This window comes from Equus asinus, chromosome 5 (assembly GCF_041296235.1).
Source record: "Equus asinus isolate D_3611 breed Donkey chromosome 5, EquAss-T2T_v2, whole genome shotgun sequence".
Lineage (NCBI taxonomy): Eukaryota > Metazoa > Chordata > Mammalia > Perissodactyla > Equidae > Equus > Equus asinus.
Window position 1 is genome coordinate 15,473,712 of NC_091794.1, and position 18,987 is coordinate 15,492,698.

The window sequence follows — 18,987 nt, forward strand, 5'->3', positions numbered from 1 at the left end:
ATATAAGGTTCAGTTCTCCTCAACAATATCACATTTCACATTAGATGCCATTTCATGCTGAGCTTGGACACCACATTAATCCAAATGAGGGTTTTTGAGGCCCTGTCTTGTGAATTTGACCCCATTTCCCACACCATCAAATCAGGGTACTTTTTTTTTTTCTGTTTGTTGTGAAAGAAATGTCAAAGAATAGATGCTGAAGTGAGTTTTGTCTGCAATTACAGCTCGGAAGTCTTCTGGTCAGCCTGGTCGACTCCCACCCCCAACTTTGGCCCTACCTCAGCCGCCACCCCCTGGAACCATAGAGCGGCCAGTGGGCACCGGGACCATGGTGGCGCGCTCCAGCGACCTGCCCTACTTGGTTGTCGGGGTTGTCCTGGGCTCCATTGTCCTCATCATTGTCGCCTTCATCCCCTTCTGCTTGTGGAGAGCCTGGTCTAAGCAAAGTGAGTGAGTGACCCTCCTCAGAACCAAGGGCAAGGAGCCTGGGGAGGGGAGAGGGGCCTCCCAGCCCCCCAAGGAGGCCTCTCCAGGGCAAGATTGGAGGCACCCCACCTCACATTCTTGGAGAGAGTGAGAGAATACTCCAAGACTCGGCCCTCTCCTCCCAGCGCACAGACCTGGGCAGATGGAAGAGAATACAAAGACGTGGAAGCTGGTCTGTCGTGTCTGCATCTCGGGAACTCAGCACTTCCTTCACTCCAACTCCTTTTCATGTCTGAAGCTGCTGCTTTGACTGCGTGTTCGTACTGAAAACTGACCCTGTCTCTTCCCTCCAAGCATTTCCAGCCTCTTCTCTGCGTCTGGGGCTGCCTTGAGCTTCCCCCTTTTCCTGGGTTAATCTTACATTATCTGCTAATTTCTGCTTCAAATGGCAACACACCTGGTCCATTTGCCTCTCCCCAAACATTGCTCCTTCTGTTCACTCACCTCCTCCTTCCCCTAAACCCTGGCCTCTATATCTCCTCACCCTTTGCCCTGCTGCAAACAAAGAATGGATGTTAGGAAGGAGTGGGTGACAAGAAGAATGTTCTGAGAGAGAATGTCCCTCGGGCAGTGTCAACTCACTGCCTACCTCAATTGACCCTATGTGTTCAGGAGTTTTCCGGGATTCATCTTGGACTTTTTGAAGCTGCCCCAGGCCTCCTAGGCCTAAGCATACCTCTATCCTTCTGTCCTTCCAGAACATACAACAGACCTGGGGTTTCCTCGAAGTGCCCTTCTGTCCTCCTCCTGCCAATATACTATGGTACCACTGGGTGGACTCCCAGGCCATCGAACCAATGGGCAGCCCTACCTCAGTGGCACCAATGGACGGGCCTGTGCCAATGGGCTACATGTGAACAGGGGCTGCCCTGCAGCTGCCATGGGCTACCCAGGCTTGAAACCACAGCAACACTGCCCGGGGGAGCTTCCGCAGGTAACACAGCCCTGAGAGTGTGGGCGAGCCCGTACAGGCCACCATGGAGGGAGTGGTTGGGCTGCCTCCTGGGACTTCCTCCCTTCCAGCCTCTAATCTGGAGTGCTGGGCCAGGCTTTCTCTAGTCAAGAGCAGCCCATCCTGTTGAACAGTGAACAGGAAAGTTACCTGGACTCACTGACATCACCTTTTCCTGACTTTCTTTTGAGCAGCAGGATGACACCAACAGCCTGCTGAGGCAGACCATTCTTGGCAATGGATATGACCCCCACAGCCACCAGGTTCCCAGGTAACCAGGCCCCTCCCCCTCCCTGCCTTCCACTCCCCAGCCCGAGAGCTCACTTTCTCTTTAGCTTCTCAAATCCAGCGACCATCACTGAGAGGCGAGCATCAGTGTTCCACTCAGGAATCCCCACGTCTGATGACCTGCACCACAGGACTCCTGCCTGACAGGCAGTTGGGGGGACTGCACTCGTGATGCCCTTTCTGCTCTAGGGCATGGCTTGGCCTCTCAGAATCCTCCCCTCACTTGGCAGGCCAGAGCAGCCACATACAGCTGGCTTTGCCCAGATTCCCCTGGACACTTACTCCGCAGCATCTCACATGCTCAGGCTTGCATAGAATAAAATGGAGATGATAGACTAGAATTATCCATGAAGTGATGGTGTGGCGCCTCTTGATGTTCAGAGGGGAGGAGTCCCTGCTCCCTTGAGCTCTGACCGGCTCTGATGCCCACGGACAGGGAACAGCTGGAGGGTGGGGGTACAGCCCCCTCCGCCCCTAGCTCACTTCCCCATCTGGTCTCGTGCTTGCAGGGGTCCCAAGTCTAACCCGGATGAGGGCTCTTTCTTATACACACTGCCTGATGACTCAACTCACCAGCTGCTCCAGACCCACCAGGACTGCCTCGAAATCCAGGAACAGCCTGCCGCCACAGGCCAGTCAGGAAGGAGGAGTGTACCCCAGAATCCTGGGCTAGAAGCAACGTGGGACCCTCTTTTTCACCCAGGTCAGTACCAGGGGCAGGGCGGAGGTTGAACAGGCTGGGGATGACATGAGGTAGGCATCCACGACCCACGAGTGACTTGGAGGAGGGAGAGATAAGTCCTCGAAGGTGGTCCTTGATGAGGAGCCATCCACAGCTTTCATCTGGGAGAGAGAGGGGAGGGACAGATGGCTGGCCGTCCTCCCGCCCTGCTGAAGGCCCGGCAGGGGCCTACCAGGTGGGGCCCCCGCCACCATGGCAAGCTGTGTCCTCAAAGGTTGGGAGAAAGTGCACTGCTTCATTTCAGAGAAAGAAGCCCTTTTGGTCTCTACATTTCAAGGCCATTCACAAAGTCCTCCCACCTCTCCTCGCACTGAGAGTCCTTCTCTAATCCCCCTGAAATACCTCGCTTTGTTGGGTCTTGTCTCTTAATTAAGGAATGAGGTTGCATCAATGATCGAGGAGCCAAGGTCTCCCAAACCTCATCATCGTCTCTCTGCTTCCACAGGACTCTTTCCCCAAGAGACTTAAGGCACGCTCCCCCCCGCCCCCCGCCCCGATCCCACCGTCTTCCTTTGTGCCAGTCTCTTGGAAATCAGTGGACGCTCAGTTGGGGTGCAGGTCGGTTCAGAGGATTGGCTCGTGTTTCTTAGCCTCCATGGCTGGATGTCGGTTCACACGCAGATCCTAGACCCTGTCTCTGGGAGATGAAACTTTAAGACAGGCACCTCCTGGAGCCAGATCTAGTATCGTTAAACTAGAACCACCTGCATCTGGGGGAATGCGTTGTAAGTGGGATGATCACGAGGAGAGATCACACCAGAAGGGTAGACTGGTGGCTGAAGGCTGGAAAGAGCAGGGCTTTCTTCCACATTTCACGGACTTAGCTGACTTCATCTGCCCCAGGGCACAAGGCTAAGGGCTCAGGAGCCTCCATGGTCCCACCGCTGAAAGGTGTAGGTGGGACATGGGGAGTAAGTGCCCCCTCCATGTCTGTGAGAGACCTTAGAGGAGGGAAAATGCTCTTGTGACGGGTGTAGGTTTCTGTCGCTCCTTTAACGCTGGTGTAACCAGCTCCTGCCACAGAGAGATTGACCCAGACCACTGAGCCTTGGTTCCTGGTCAGTCTGGGTTTTAATGGTTCCCGTTTTTCTCTCTCCTCAGGGCCCCCGTGCTGCCTGGGCCTTGTACCTGTTGAAGAGGTGGACAGTCCCGACTCTTGCCAAGTGGGTGGAGGAGACTGGTGTCCCCCGCATCCTACGGGGGCCTACAGAGGGCAGGAGCTCGGGATGCGGCTCCCCTCCAGCCCTCCGGTGCACGTGTCTTTTGAAACACCCCCTCCTACAATTTAGGCAGAGGCCGATATTCCAGAAAGACTATATTTGTTGTTTTAAAAAAGAGGCAGAGAAAATGGTATTTATTTTTCTATAATAGCCATATTTATATATTTATGCACTTGTAAATAAATGTGTATGTTTTTATAATTCTGGAGAGAGACGTAGGGATCCTCCCCATTGAGGTATGAGAGGGAAAACAAGCCGCAACACAGCAGGAGTCAACCCCGAAGGAGTAAGGAGCTGGCTGGAGAGCAGACAGAGCAGGCAGCCCTCCGCTGGGAGGCTGCAGGAGGCCCGCAGAGAAGCTGCTGGAGGGAAGAATCCTAGGCACACTGTCTGTGACGATCTGAGGGAAATGCAAGGGCCACAGGCTGGAGACACCCGTGAAGATGGCCGGATCTGGTGCTTCGGGAAACGTTTTCAAAAGACGTCCGTGAGAATAGACTGAGATGTGTATAGTACTATAAGCATTAACAAACCTTCCAGAATCAATAATCTGTGGCAACATATCTCTGTAAAAACAAACACTGTAACTTCTAAATAAATGTTTAGTCTTCCCTGTAACCTTCAGCTTAGTCACGTGTGAGTCAGCATTCTCTCCAGACATTAGGACTTAGGCTTTGAGCATTTGTAGAAAATGCACGCTTGTGACATTTTTCAGATCCATCAAGAGGTGAGATCTGGAAAAGGTGGCAGATGTCCCTAGTTTTTTCTTTTTGGGTGTCAGTTGTTTTTATTAATGTAGACGGCATGGATCACAGGTTAGTCCAAGAGGGAGAGAGTACAGGAGGCGAGGAGAGGCAGATTCATGGTTCGCTCACTGACTGGAGTGAGGAGCAGCTTTGGGCACATCAAAGGAATGAAATTAATCCTTTCTAGAGAGGTGTGTGTTGAAGACCAAGTATTTTCTCCAAAAGAGCATTGAAGAAGTGCTAGGCTACATGTGAATTTGTGGTGCCTGATAAAACTCACTTCCTCTCTTTCCAAAGATACACCAACATTGCCAGAGGCATTGACTCACTAGTTGTTTAAAATCAACATTTACTTACTGCTGTCCAACCAGAGGATCCACCTTTATACGTGAAACTAGATGGAGGCTGAAGCTTGCGATGAAAGCCCTCACACCCTTTAACTGTTATCAGGGGGGATGTATTTTCTAGATTTCAGTAACAGATTCAGTTACAGATTAAATGCCACTTGACACTCAAGCTCATTAAGAGTCATTGTGCCAGAGAAGATCCCAGGAAAGCCCGGGAGGGACTCTGACTGTCTAGGACAAATGCGCCCTCTGCTGGCCAGAAGAAATACAGCGCCTGCTCTTACATCATTGCGTCGTTTTTCCATCAAACCGCTAAATTGGAAAAAGAACTCTCATCGAGGCACCACATGATTTTCAGAAAAGCAGTATTTAAAAAATAGAAAATGAAGGACTTTAAAGAACATGGCAATGATAGGAAAGGGGAAGCAGAGCAAGGAAGAGAAGAAATAAGATGACTTCGACACAACCTGTCATTAAAGGTCAGAGGTCACTTCCAGGAGTGGGGCAGAGGTCACGGTCTCAGCCTTCACTCAGCTAATCCAGGGGCACTCAGATCTGGCCTGTAACTCACCTTCTAGCCCATTAGCTTTTGGTGAACTTTATTGAAGTGACATGTAAAGTTGCTTTCTGCACACCATTGGAACCGTACCACCACTGAATGGTCTTTAGTTCTCAAAAAAAAAAAAAGGGGGAAAGATAAAGCACTTCTGAGGCACGTTAAATGAGATAAATGTGCATTCTTACCTTAGCCAATTGCAGGAAAGAAGGAAAAGATTAGGGTACCAGGCTTTTAAATGTCCGCCAGGAAAATGAAACAGCTCAGATATTCAATTTCATTTCATTTTTTATTTCTTTAGATGCAGGTTAGTTACTATAATGCCTTTTTAAAATTTGAGTCAGTCAGCAAAGGCTGTATAAATTACCAGACGGAAGAGTAAGACCCGGTGTGCTGAGCTGGTGGGGGTGCAGAGCTCAGAGACCTGGCTCCTGGCCCAGAGACCCCTATCAGGAGGGCAGCCCATGCGATAGGACAGGCTGACTTCACAGGAATGATAACTGCTTTTCCTGCTGGACTCTACAGTTTTTCTTCCAATGCTGAGGTGAGATACTATGCATGAGGGTTCACAATAGCCAAGCTTCATTAACGGTTGATCCACAAGTAACTCATTTAGACTGATTTGGGGCCTCACGCTCAGAGGAGAGGCTGCCTTCTCTGAGGGCACAGCAGGAGGCAGAGAACAGTGCGATCAGGGCAGCAGGACCCCTTGCCATCTGCCCCCAGCTGAAGCTGCACCCCAGGGTCTCCTTCTGTTGGAAGCTGAACTTTCCAAAGACTCAGGTGCTCATTCTTAATTATAGATTCAAGACTAAGTCTGGAATCAAGTAGAAAGGAAACTAAAACTATCTATGTTGTCCATTTCAAAATAAAAATGAGTGCTAACTACGTTGTCAAATTTCAAACGTGCTGGAGGAAGGCCTAAATATTGTGGACTTCAGAAACGATTTAGTCCAGTTCAATTTGGGAAAAAAATAATCATCCTGATTGGTTTTGCTCTAAGTCGAAACACATGGAACCCTTGACACGGCTCTTCCATAGACCCAAAATCCACTCTTGCTGCAATTAGAACTATAGGATTTCAGAATGGGAAGGGACCTCAGGGCTGCTCCAAATCTCTCATCTGTCAGACAATAAAATGAGGCCCAGGAAGATGACCTAACTGCCCCTGACTCTCACCACTACCAAGGGGGCAGTGTCTCCTCGGGGACCGACCACCTTATGCAGACAGTGGCTCGTGTGGTAGGCAGCCAGTGAGGAACCGAAGCCTCCTCCTGCCAAACAGCCGAGTGAGGGCGTTTGGGAGCAGCCCTTCCAGCTCCGGCCGAGCTTCAGATGGCTGCAACCCTGACTCACAGCTTGACCGCAGCCTCACGAGAGACCCTGAGCCAGAAACGCCCAGCTCAGCTGCTCCCAGATTCCTGACCCTCAGAGACTGCATGAGATAAGTGTTTGCTGTTTTAAGCTATGTTTGGGGGTAATTTTTATGCAGCAATAAATAAGTGGAACGCTCAGAGTGATGACTAGCACATTTTTTAAAATGCTTGAAAGGCACACATAGTTTAGGGCATACAGCAGAGAAAGTGATGAAAGGGTGCTCTCCAGGAGAGAAGCTGCCTACATCAGAGATTTATGGTGATGAGCACGAACTGTTGGGACCTCTTAAGAAGGAATATGAAAGAATCTTAGGGAGACAATAGGCCAAATGGCTACGCATACAAATATTCTAACACACAAAGTCAGTCAGTCCTGTCTGTATTTGGGAGCAGATGAGCAGGCTAGCACAGGTTAGGAAGACTTGACATTGCTGAGTCACTTTCCACAGTGATGCAATATGGCCTTCTTCACCTTTCCTTCTCAGTGACCAACTTATATGCTAGGACAGCCTCACTAGAGTAGCTCCTTAATACGGACACATGGAGCTCTGAATCTTAAGTGCCATGTGCCACTATTAACAGGAATCCAAATATCAGCGGGACGGTTGTTAGATGGGTGCAGCCATGCATCCCAATGACCGCTTACCCCCAAACCAAAAGGCTACTCTCAGATTAGTTTAAAATGTTATGCACAATCAGAAGTGATTGTTAGAGAGGATCTCTCAGAATGATGTAATTTATTTCATTACTCCTGGATCTATATCAAAACTAGCAAATGACTCAAGTAGAACCTGAAAGAAAATGGCATAGGACATAAGAAATGGTGGGAATACTTAGAATACTGAGAAAGCGGCAAACATCTTCAGAGGAGAACCTCCTTATTGACCATTTTGCAAAACACACGCCACTGCCCCACTGATTGCAGAAGGGTTTGCTGAAACCGTGGGTGATTCAGGAAGCTGGTTATTTCCTTTCTGCCAAGCCAGAATGAACTGCTTTGCTATCTCTGTCTGCACTTCCTGAATCCTAAGCCCTCACATTACTGCTCTATGCAGGTAACAATGCCAAAATTCTAATTTGTATTTCTTGTTCTCAGATATCGTTGGTAAAATAGTTTGTCTTTTTCTCTTGTGTCCTCCCAGAGAATACTTAATAACATCAAAGTATATTTTCCAAGGATTCAAGCTTTGAAGAAAGGAAGTTTTCTCATGGATTGCTGAATGACACTTTTTCTTGCCAATGGCTAAAAATTCAGAGAACCAAAAAACCAATTTCCTAAAACAGGCTATAGTACAGATGCTTGCTTGCGATGTGAGACACAGCCTTCTGGGACTGCATACTCAATCCAGTTGGTTCCAAACAGATCTAAGATGGTTCAGTTCAATAATAAACAGATGTTGAGTGCTGCAGTCAGTTCTCAGATAACCAAACTGGAGAAACAATATTAAAACTACATGACTGGATCTGGTTTCAGACTTTTAGATAACTTCACTTTAAAACATTAGGATTGTCGCAGGCCACAAGGAATAGAACTTCTGGTGAATGCGTCAGACATCTTGGATGGATTTGAGAAAAAGGCAAATTTAAAGATCCATGGGCTTCATCTGGTTCTCTTGTGGAGGCTGAATGGGTGGGAGGATGAACCCACCTTTCTTGCGCAAAAGGGCAATCTCTTTCTTTAAGGCGGAAATCCTTTCTGCCTGGACTTGGATCAGTTCTGTGACCTTCTCTCTTGCCACAATGTCTGCTTTCCGAGGGCCCTGGAAGGCATTGCCCTGTTGAAAGAAAACGCCTCCCTGCTTTAAGCGTCATTTGGAAGGTGAAAAATTCCCCGTCCTTACACATCTGTCAGGAGTGCCTGCCTGACAGCCAATTTCAACAGCCATTGCTCCTTCTTTTAAGGGGCCTCCAATTCCTCCACTGGAATCCCACCATGAGAAATGGGTCCCTCATGGGCTACTGAAGATCTCTTAAAATGTAAATCCCCTTTAGATGAGTAGGTAACACACTAAGCTAGCTATCAGAGGACTCACTGCTGGAATCCTAAGAGACAAGGGACATCCTTTTTCTATACAGCCCATATTTTGTTTTCCAAAAAAGAAATCTTGATTTCCTCATCAGATTTCTTGCCCTGCCCAGCCAGCTCCTGCCCAGGCTGCAGACATCACCTTTAGGTGCAGCCTTTGCCCCCTGGACTAAGTTAGGATTTCCTGCTCTATGTTCTATCAAAACAGGGATAATATATCATTGTAATCATCAGATTGGACCATTTGCAATTTCATATTTGACCATTTTTTTAATCTAAAAAAGTGGCGATGTCATGTGGTTCAACCTAAATGCTTCTTTGATATCTTTCTTGTGAGATCCTGTGCCTGTTGGAGAGAAGGCCCATGGGCCTGGGTCTCACATTCCACCCAGCACCTGGCCTAGAGCTTGCTGCCTAAGTAGCTGGTCAGTCAAACTTGAATGCACATTAAAGGAAGGGACGTGATGCTTCCCTAGTGTCCACTCTGTGCCACGTGCTTTACATGCACCATCTCACTTCCTCCTCACAACTCGGTGAACTAGGTGGTGCTATTCCAATTTCATAGATATAGAAACAGACAGATTAATGACCTGGCCCAAGTCTCTAGAGTATTAGGGACTGGAAGAGTAGGGTTAGAACCAGGTGACCTGAAGCCAACAGTCCATGACTTTGTCCACGACCCCCACTTACTATGGCAGATTCTCATAATCAGTAGGGGCGACCATTGCCCAATACTTCTGCCTCTCCTCCCTTGCCCACCTTCACTTTGGAGGCTGTGAAAGCTAAACACTAACCTTACCCAGTTTCTCCTCCAGCCAGTAGTGGCTAAGTGGATGTAAGCAGAAAACTTTTGCTTTCTTAATGAAAGGGACAGAAGTGGCTGGCATACGGATGTGAAATGTAGAGCTGAGGCAGCCATCTCATGATTTTGAAGGAACTTCAAATAATCACTAAGGAAATCACAGATACTGGTGCTGACATTATGGACCCACTGAACCAGAAGCCCTCAGTCATCTCTTTCAGACTTCTTGTTAAGGGAGAAAAATGACCTCTATTTGTTTAAGCTTCTGTCAGTGGGCCGTTTTGTTACTTGTAGCTGAATGCCCGCACCCAGCTCATGCCTAGTCACTCCTGTCAGTCACTTTGAAGTCACCTTAACTTTTCCCTCATTCTCCTTGCCATATCCAAACAAATTTTGGCTATTCTTAATTTGAAATGTCTTTTGACACTTTCTTTTTTATCCTTGCCATTTACGTCCCAATTCATGCCCAGATTGTTATAAGAATAATAGCAATGGAGTCAGCTTTGGAGGCAGACTGGCTTTGGTTTAAAAACTAACATCCCCGTGTATTAGCTCTGAGAACATGAGTAACTTACTTAACTGCTCTGAGCTTGGGAAATTAGTATTTTGAGGATTAAATGAGATACCCTGTGTAAAGAGACTCTACATGTAAAGATACACCATAAAGTATACTATGTAAAGATATATATGTAAAGAGACATATACTATTAATTTCCTTTCCCATCAACTGATCACCTATCTCCAAACTCTTCTCTCTCCAATGTATCTGGACTTATCAAAGCACATCAAGCCAACAAATGTTTCTGACTACATACTCTGAAGATTTTTCTGGGCATTAACCTTCTCGACATTGCCTTGATTCTTCACTCAAAAATTCTTCAGTGGGTAAAGGACCCTTGATATTCAGATGCTGGTAATCCTCTCATATTCAGTCTCCAATTACAAATCCTCTTACTCATTCTCCATGGAATAAATCATATTCTTTCTTGCTTTTGGAGTTTTGCTTAAACCAGTGACCCTTAAACTCTAGCATGCAGCAGAATCACCCAAGAGGCTTGTTAATGGAGTTTGCTGGGCCCTCCCCAAGAGCTTCTGATTTGGTAGATCTGGAATGGGGCCAAGAATTTGCATTTCTAACAAGTTGCCCAGGTTATGCTTATGCTGTTCTTCAGGGGACCACACTTTGAGAACTCCTGACTTAGACCATTTCCAGGTGCTTACAGAAAACATAAAGAAAACCAAGAGAAATAATGGGAATTTTTGCAGAAACTATTGTAAGAATATGACATAATAGTTTAGAATATGCCATATATGTATTAGTTTCCTAGAGGGCAAGGCTGGAATAGGGTCAACCTATATTAAATAAGTATTATCGACCACATACCATGTATCAAATACTACTATGTTAGGCTCAATAAATATAAGAGCAAGTTGAAAGCCATAAAAAGTACTAAGTATTTTAATAAGAAAACATGTAAGATCTCAAAATTTAAGATGACTACTTTAGGTCAAATGAAATAAAGATAGTGGAAATGGATGTTTGACATTAAATTCAGGGAGTAGATTGGCGTTATTATTTATACCTAAACAACCTTACCTCTCCAAGGCCAAGGCAAACCCCACAGATTAGTACTTATGCAAGTTCATGGCATCCGAGAGGCATACAATGGAGCTAGTGCCCTAGGCTCACTGTAATGTGGCTCCCATCAACCCAATGTCCTCAGGGACCCAGGAGGGCCAGAAGTGGTTCAAGATCAAGGTTTGTTTAAATGCCAGCACTTGATATTCTTGTGAATAGCTCCCCAATTCTGATAAAGGGTCTGAAGAAAAGGAACAAACCTGCTGGTTCTGTAGTGTATTCAAACGAGAATCAAGTTTCTTCTTTTCGATACATAAATCATTCATCTGATGAAGCTTTTTAGTGTGTTCTTTTGTCTTCATCATCAGTTCCCATCGCATTTGAGCAATCTTTTCCTACCAGGGCAGGAAGATGCAAAATGCATTAAGTGAATGAGAGAGAAAGAGAGAAAAATGCATGTTCAGATTTGACCAAAACCAATCTTTTCCTACCACGGCAGGAAGATGCAAAATGCATTAAGTGAATGAGAGAGAAAGAGAGAAAAATGCATGTTCAGATTTGACCAAAACCATCAGGAGAATGGTGCAATATGCACATAGGAAAATATAATCAGAAGCAACCAGAAGTGGCTGCATTGGGTCTGGTTTGATTAAAGAAAAGATAAGAAGAATGTAAGTATGCTCAAGGATAAAAGGAGGTAAAAATAAGATAGATATGGATATCACTCCATTGTTGAGGAATGAAATTAGTATGCATATTGAGTGCTGGTATTCATTACTTAAAAAAATGATAATTTAAGCAGCAAACTTTCATGTATTGCTTTTTCCCCAGTCTTGGCCCAGGATCCCCAAGGTAGCCGGCTTGAACGGCCAGACATCTGCTAGTGGTGGCTTTCCTTTGTTCTCTTATTGCTCCAAAAAATTATTTTAGATTGCACATATTATCTCCAGCATTTCCCTGATAAGGACCAGTCCCATTGACTTGAACACCTAAGTAATTTTCACAGTAAAATGCTAAATCTTGGATAAGCAAAGATGAGATGAGATTGCACTAGGAACCTCTACTTCTTCCCTCTCTACTGAAGAGATGAGATAGAAAGCTGGAGAAATAATTATTTCTGGGATTATAAAATCTTTGTAAAAGCTCCTGTCTTTGAATCAGGCTGTTAACTGGGGTACTGCCTCATCTCCTGGCTCTGGGAACAAGGCATTAACATCTTCTGAGACCCTACCAGCTAAATAGTCCATACCTTGTTCTAAAATTTATTACTTAAAAATGTTTTCTAATTTTAAGAATGTAACAGCATGCAAAAGCTATATAGAATAATACAATTAGGATCCTCAGAGTAGAGTGGTTCCATCTCTAACACTGTTAGAGCATTTATACACCAATGCAAACCTCAAAGTGGGATCTCGGTGATCTTTCATGCCATTTGCCATCGTATTTGCAAGCACCCTGGAACCCAAACCCCAGTGCTGGTGCTTTCACCCCAAGAGATGAGCCCCTCCAACTAGGTGAACAGCGATCACTGTACCTCCCACATCTTCATTTCCTTTGCATTCGATAGCTCCTTTCGGAGTTTTTTGATCTTTAGTTCTTCGAGTGTGGTGTTCACAGAAAGGGTCTGAAGGGCTTCTAGGTTTATCACACGGCCGAACTTGCTGATCATGAGTTGACGGACTGTTTCTTCCATTTCTGAAAGAAGACGGTCACTGTCTTAGGCTCTTCAGTGTCTCCCATCGTTATTAACGAACAAGACCAATAACAATAGCATTCTAAGGAACAGCTTTTACAAGATGATGGTGAGAGATTTTGTTACCAGTTGATTTTTCCTGTGACTTCTCACCTGCTAGTGTACTTTCCTCACTTAAAATGCCCATTCCTGTATCGTCTTTTCATCTACTTCAAAATCCTGTGTAAAACAGACTCATCTTTCCCAGCTGGCTTACACACTCTGATGTGCCTCTCCTCAGACTGTTAATGGGCCCCAACTGGATTATGAACGCTTCTGTTTTTGTGTTGTTTTTTTTTTAATTACTGATCTCTACAGCATCCAGTGTTAAGAATAGAGCAGGCACTTAAGAAGTTTCCATCTTTCTCCAAGTAGAAATGAAAGTCCTTGCAGTGGTTCACAAGGTCCTACAGGTCTGTCCTGTGCTGCCCCTGTTATCTCTCCCACCTCCTTTCCCATGTCTTTCCTCATTAACTCCAGACACGCTGGCCTCCCTTTTGCTTCTCAAACACTCCAGGCTCACTCCCATCTCAGTTCCCAATGTCTGGAATTTTCTTCTCCAAACAGCCACATGGTTCACTCCACACAGCCCACTTTCTGAAAGCAAGCTGTGAGACTGGTGAAAGACTCATTTCCAACACACTCAATACTGAAGATGTAACCAAGAGCAGGTCCTCGTCCTCTAACCAGGGAGAACCGCATCTTAGGAGGTATGTCAGCTCTCCAAGGAGCTCTTCCCAGCTTCCTAAGGACCTCAGCACTCTCTTTCCCAGTCCCTTAAAAATTTTTCTTTTTAGTAATTACCTTCATCTAAAATGCAACATATTTTACTTTTGTTTATTGTCTTTCTTCAATATGAGAACACCTAGGGAAAATTCCATTTGCAGGATCTGAGGTCCCCAAGAAAATGTAATCTTGTAACAAGACTTTCTCAGTCACCAGACTGTCCCCTATGTGAAGTCTGAAGGCCCTAAGGTATAACGGGATGACACAATTCTGTCATAATGCAGAAATTTATATTCAGGTATCATTGTTATGGTTGAATTATAATGATATAATTGGCATGGCTACCATTTTGCATAATTCAGGGAGAGGCTCTTCATTTCTGTTCTATGTGAGTGGTGCCCACATGGATTTATATAACATGGTTAGATTATTTGCACATGTGTGGCTAGCCTGTGGCTGCCTGCTTGGCCTCCCTCATTTAGAACCTTGATTCCCCTCAGCCAGCCCTGTGTAAGGGGGTGGCCTTTCCCATGACAGCCTCATGTACTAAGACATGTAATCTAGTCCTAGCCATTCCCGCCATGGAGCCAGCCTAATGCCCTTCTCCTGATTCGATTAGGCCAGCTAGTGTTCACCGGAGACATCGAGGCTTCTGGAACATGCATCACCGTCCTTCCCCATGGCCACAAGCTGTTCCCTCCTTGGAATGGAGAGAACTCTTCTTGCCCTAGGTCTAGGGACGGAGGAAGGCAACGAGAAGCTAACTGTGGTTTCCCCCATCACTGTTAAGCCTTTCTTCTCTGGGTTACAGGAAAGGACCCCACTCCTGGTTTCACCTTCAGAATTATGAAATCATCAGTCTTTAACCACCTCACAGCTTGCTTTCAGAAAACGGGCTAGGGTGGCAGAAGAACTGAATAAAACTTCTACCACATGGAACTCTTTCTTTTTATTTCAGCGAACACTCCGAAAAATCTGAAAACTTCATTTCATCTTCACACATTTTCTCAACCTGAGAGTTTACTCAAATTGAAACAAGCTTCTTTTCTTGTTTTCACACTAGTTTACTCCTTGTTTTGATGAACAGTACTTCCAAATCTAAACGACACTCACAGCCTACAGAAGCCAAAGGAATGTGAAGTATGTGAGAGACCTGGAGCCTCCAGGCTTTCACCTCAGAAAGCTGTCTCTCAGACAGGCGTTATTCAAACATGGAGGCCTAACGTGTACTTTTAATTTTATAATCCAGCCACCCGTGAGGGCAGAACCATCAGCACTCCTGGGAAAATGGCCTCTACAAAGCCAAGCAACTTGGACTGGTTCACCGCTACATTCTTCCCACTTTTTTCCTTTTTCAATTTTTCTTTTTTTAAAAAAACAAAATTATTATTTAATTGTGGTAAAATACACATAACATAAAATGTGCCATTTTAATTGTTTATAAGTGTACAGTTCTCTGGCATTAAGGTAGATGCTACAGTACTAGAAATATTATTGTTATTAAACCTGGAATATTTCATAACTTATACATATGTTCCATACATCAAATATTACAATTTTTTCTTTTTTTTGGTAAGGAAGATTGTCACTGAGCTAACATCTGTGCCAACCTTCCTCTATTTTGTATGTGGGACACCCCACAGCATGGCTTGATAAGTGGTATGTAGGTCTGTGACCGGGATCTGAACCTGTGAACCCTGGGCTGCCGAAGTGGAACACACAAACTTAACCACTATGCCACCAGGCCAAGTCCCTACAAAAAGTATTTTAAAAGATAATTATATTTATACTATGCATCTTATACTACATATCTCAATTTCAGGTGGATTAAAAACGCAAAGGTGAAGAATACTGCTAGCAGAGGAAACGATAGAAAAGTCTCCTTTTGACCTCAAAATAGGAAAGGACTTCTTAATCAAGACACACACAATGCACAAACATAAAAAATGGATAGAATTATAGTAAGATTTAAAATTTATCCCCAAAAGAGGCACTAAAGAAGGCAAAAAGGCAAGCCCCAAACTAGAAGAGATCTGAAGGGCATTTAATGCACAAAGACAGACAGAATATGGAAAACACTCTGTAAAGGCAATAAGAAAACAAATAAAAAATAGAAGTAAAAAATGGGCAAAGGATATAACAGGCAAGTTACAGAAAAGGAAACACAAATAAATGTATGTGAAGATGCTCAGCCTCACAGAACTAAGGAAACGTGGATAAAAAAAACCACAGTGAGATACCAGTTAACATCCACCAGGCTGGCAAAACTATTAAAGTCTAACAGTATCAAGTGTTGATGAGAATATGGAGCAAGGGCAATTCTCACACACTGCCAGGGGGATAAGATATGGTACGACCACTTTGGTGGTGGGGGGTGCAACTTGGCAATACCCAGGTGAGCTGAAAATGCACATCCCCCATACCCTGGGACCCCATCCTGGGCTTCACCTTCTCACACGTGTGCACAGGGAGACGTTTTGCTTTGCTGTAACATTATCTGTAATCGTGAAAAATTAGAAATACCCTAAATATCCATCAACGGGAGAATGAAGAAATAAGTTCTTTTATAGTCCTACGATGGAATACTGTAGTAGCAGTCAAGATGAATAAATTATCTGTAGCAATATAGATAAGTCTGAAAAACTGGCTTAACAAAGTAAACTGCAAAGTTATATGAATAATATAGTATTACAGTGAAAAACACACAAAGTAGTTTCACATAGCACGTGTGGATAAGTACATTTGTGTGTGTGCTCCCCTGGTGCCTGGTCCTGGGGAAGGAGATAGTAGAGGAGTATTAGAAAGAGAAGGGGCTTCAATTGTATCATCAATGTTTTACTTCTTAAGTTTGGTAGTGGTATGTGGGTTATTATTATACAATTCTATATTTTATTATAAATAAAACCTTTTATACTTCAGAGAAATAGCTCCTATGATAAAACAATTATCCTTTTAAAATAGGAGAGTGATCATTTAATGGTAGGTAGAGAGATAGTAAGTAGGAAGATGTGAAGGTGTTCTTGCTTCCTCAGAGGTCCTGATTCTGTGATTACTTACTGTTTTCAAAGTTGGAGTCACTTGACCCCTATTATCAGTAAGTATGACTAGATAACCTATGGGCTTTGTTACTCACGGTTTATATTTTTTGCCATCTCTCTCTTTTCTCGGATAAGCTGTTTACGCCTCTCCCGGTATTCTTTGTTAAGTTTTTGCTGCTTTGAATTTTCCTCCTGGAGCTGTACAATTCGCTCTTGCAGCCGTCCCAAGGAGTGGTTAGAAAAGACCAAAGTTCCAGAAAGATCGGTAGGTATTTCCCCAAATACCACATACTCTATCTACAAAAACAAAACGAAACAAAGATCAAACAAAATGTAAGGTCACAGAAAGCACTAGGGAAGCACCTCCTCCTTTGTCCCTGGTTTAGGGCACTTGCCTTTGGATTTCTATCTTTCTCACCACTGAGGAGGGTAAGCGGAGGTCACCTTCAGACAGTAAGCCACATTTTGTCCCTCTGGGGACAGCAAACCTTTCCACATAGACCATGCCCGATACCTACTGCATAACGTCAGAACAGACATTTCAGGGACAGCATATTAGGCAAATTGCCGCAGATACCTAAACCAGTTTGGGTCAGTTGTACAAAATATATGTAAGGCTGATCTAGGGCTTTTCTTCCAAAATACAGCTTTCTCTCCTTGCCTGACAAAATAGGATGTGATGGGCCTTTTCTCTCATTGAGATGTATCTCTGTTTTTTTTGTTTTTTTTGTTTTTGAGGAAGATTAGCCCTGAGCTAACTGCTGCCTATCCTCCTCTTTTTGCTGAGGACGACTGGCCCTGAGCTAACATCTGTGCCCATATTCCTCTACTTTATATGTGGCACGCCTACCACAGCATGGCTTGCCAAGCAGTGCCATGTCCGCACCCGGGATCCGAACCAGCGAACCACAGGCCACCGAAGTGGAACGTGTGCACTTAACCACTGCGCCACCGGGCTGGCCCCTATCTCTGCATTTTAATATAAGTTGTAATTCAAGTAGAGTGTGCAAATGAACAAAGAAAGAGAAAAAAAAAGAATATTTTCCTTTTTTCTTGACCTCCCTCATTAGCAAGTAGGGATTAAGTGAAGATAATTCTTGCATCATTAATTCATGTCTATTTAAAGATGGTGTAAAAAGTTACATGTGTGCTTTCATGTTTCAACCTCCAAGCTATTCCATTCTGAAGTTATAGGCTCATTTCTCCAGACGTGAAATGATTCAACTTTCAAAGTGATAATGGGCCACAGGGAAATACCGTTGTGATGTTATTCTTTTATAACAATCTGAGAGCACATAAGGAAAAGTTGGGGTGTCATTCTACAAGTACAACTCTCAGCAAAGGACCGTACTTCTCCCCACTAGGGACCCAAGACTCTTCCTCTGGAAAAGCCTGTGTGTGTGGCGGTTCTTCTGCTCAGACGGGGTGGGGTAACCTCTCCAGACCATCACCTGGTGGAGCTTGAGCGGAATCACAACCAGCAGTTCATTCAGCCGCTGCTGCTTCTCTCGCTGATAAGCCTCCAGGGCCTCCTCTGCTGCATTCAGATTAGTCCCCACAATTTTTACCTGTGGAAAGCCCCATGTGTGACATGTTGAAAAGATTTGATGAACACCTACCCACGGTGGTAAATGAGGGCATCTTGGGAGGAAGTAAAAGCCTGAGAGGGATCTGCTTGGCCAGGCTGTGATGGATGACCCCAGTTTGCAGCCCAGGAATGTATATTCTCTTCTTCCCGTTAAGTCATGATCCACATCACCTTTTCAATTGTTCCCATGTCCCCAGAGTTGTAAAGGGAATGAGAGCTCAGAAGACATGTCCTCATCTCCCTTTTATTTTCTCCATGGCATGTCGTTGTCAGGACAGTGGGAACCTCACTTGGTCATAATGATCTCGATAAATTAAAGGAAAAAGCCCTTTAAAGCAACACAACTACTAACTACAGTATTTTGAAAGCACATTCTTCACCTCCTAAAAAACTTGAAGGTTTTCCAAATCATTTCCTATTTGCAAGGGGAGAGGAAATCTATCACAAATATTTTTGAATATGAATCAAGCTAAGTGATGTTGCCCTAGGAAAGAGTACCAAAGAGGGAAAATGAGCAGATAAGGCAGAAATTAGTCAATATAATTATAACAGAAGTTTAGCTTACTGGTCTTCAATACAGGATGCACATACCCCAGAGGGTCAACAAAATGATGTACTGGTTGCAGTAAGAAAACGTCAGAGTTTCTATTTATTTTTATCTCATTCTTTTTAATTTCTGTTTTTGTGAACATTTCATAATATAGAAAATATATTAGTACAATAGTTCATGAATATAACTTATAAATAAATATACATTTATTGTGGGGATACTAGCTCTACTGT

The 18,987-nt window shown here is 44.5% G+C and overlaps 2 protein-coding genes across 5 annotated transcripts in view; one reads left to right on the forward strand and one right to left on the reverse strand.

The window, feature by feature from the left end:
* BOC (BOC cell adhesion associated, oncogene regulated) overlaps nt 1–4,306 on the forward strand; it is a 71,699-nt gene extending 67,393 nt beyond the window's left edge. For all 4 annotated transcript variants that reach the window (XM_070508842.1, XM_070508844.1, XM_070508843.1 and 1 more), the window contains 5 exons: nt 225–446; nt 1,185–1,420; nt 1,633–1,709; nt 2,236–2,429; nt 3,570–4,306. In XM_070508842.1, the coding sequence (XP_070364943.1) occupies nt 225–446; nt 1,185–1,420; nt 1,633–1,709; nt 2,236–2,429; nt 3,570–3,757 (917 nt within the window). In that variant the 3' untranslated portion in view covers nt 3,758–4,306. The remainder of the gene's footprint in view (nt 1–224; nt 447–1,184; nt 1,421–1,632; nt 1,710–2,235; nt 2,430–3,569) is intronic.
* Nucleotides 4,307–5,636: 1,330 nt separating this feature from the next.
* The window catches only part of CFAP44 (cilia and flagella associated protein 44), a 105,159-nt gene continuing 91,808 nt past the window's right edge, over nt 5,637–18,987 (reverse strand). The window contains exons 31-35 of the mRNA XM_044771585.2: nt 18,068–18,184; nt 16,712–16,913; nt 12,655–12,815; nt 11,381–11,515; nt 5,637–8,488 (exon numbers count right to left, since the gene is read on the reverse strand). Coding sequence (XP_044627520.1) covers nt 8,297–8,488; nt 11,381–11,515; nt 12,655–12,815; nt 16,712–16,913; nt 18,068–18,184 — 807 coding nt within the window. The 3' untranslated portion in view covers nt 5,637–8,296. The remainder of the gene's footprint in view (nt 8,489–11,380; nt 11,516–12,654; nt 12,816–16,711; nt 16,914–18,067; nt 18,185–18,987) is intronic.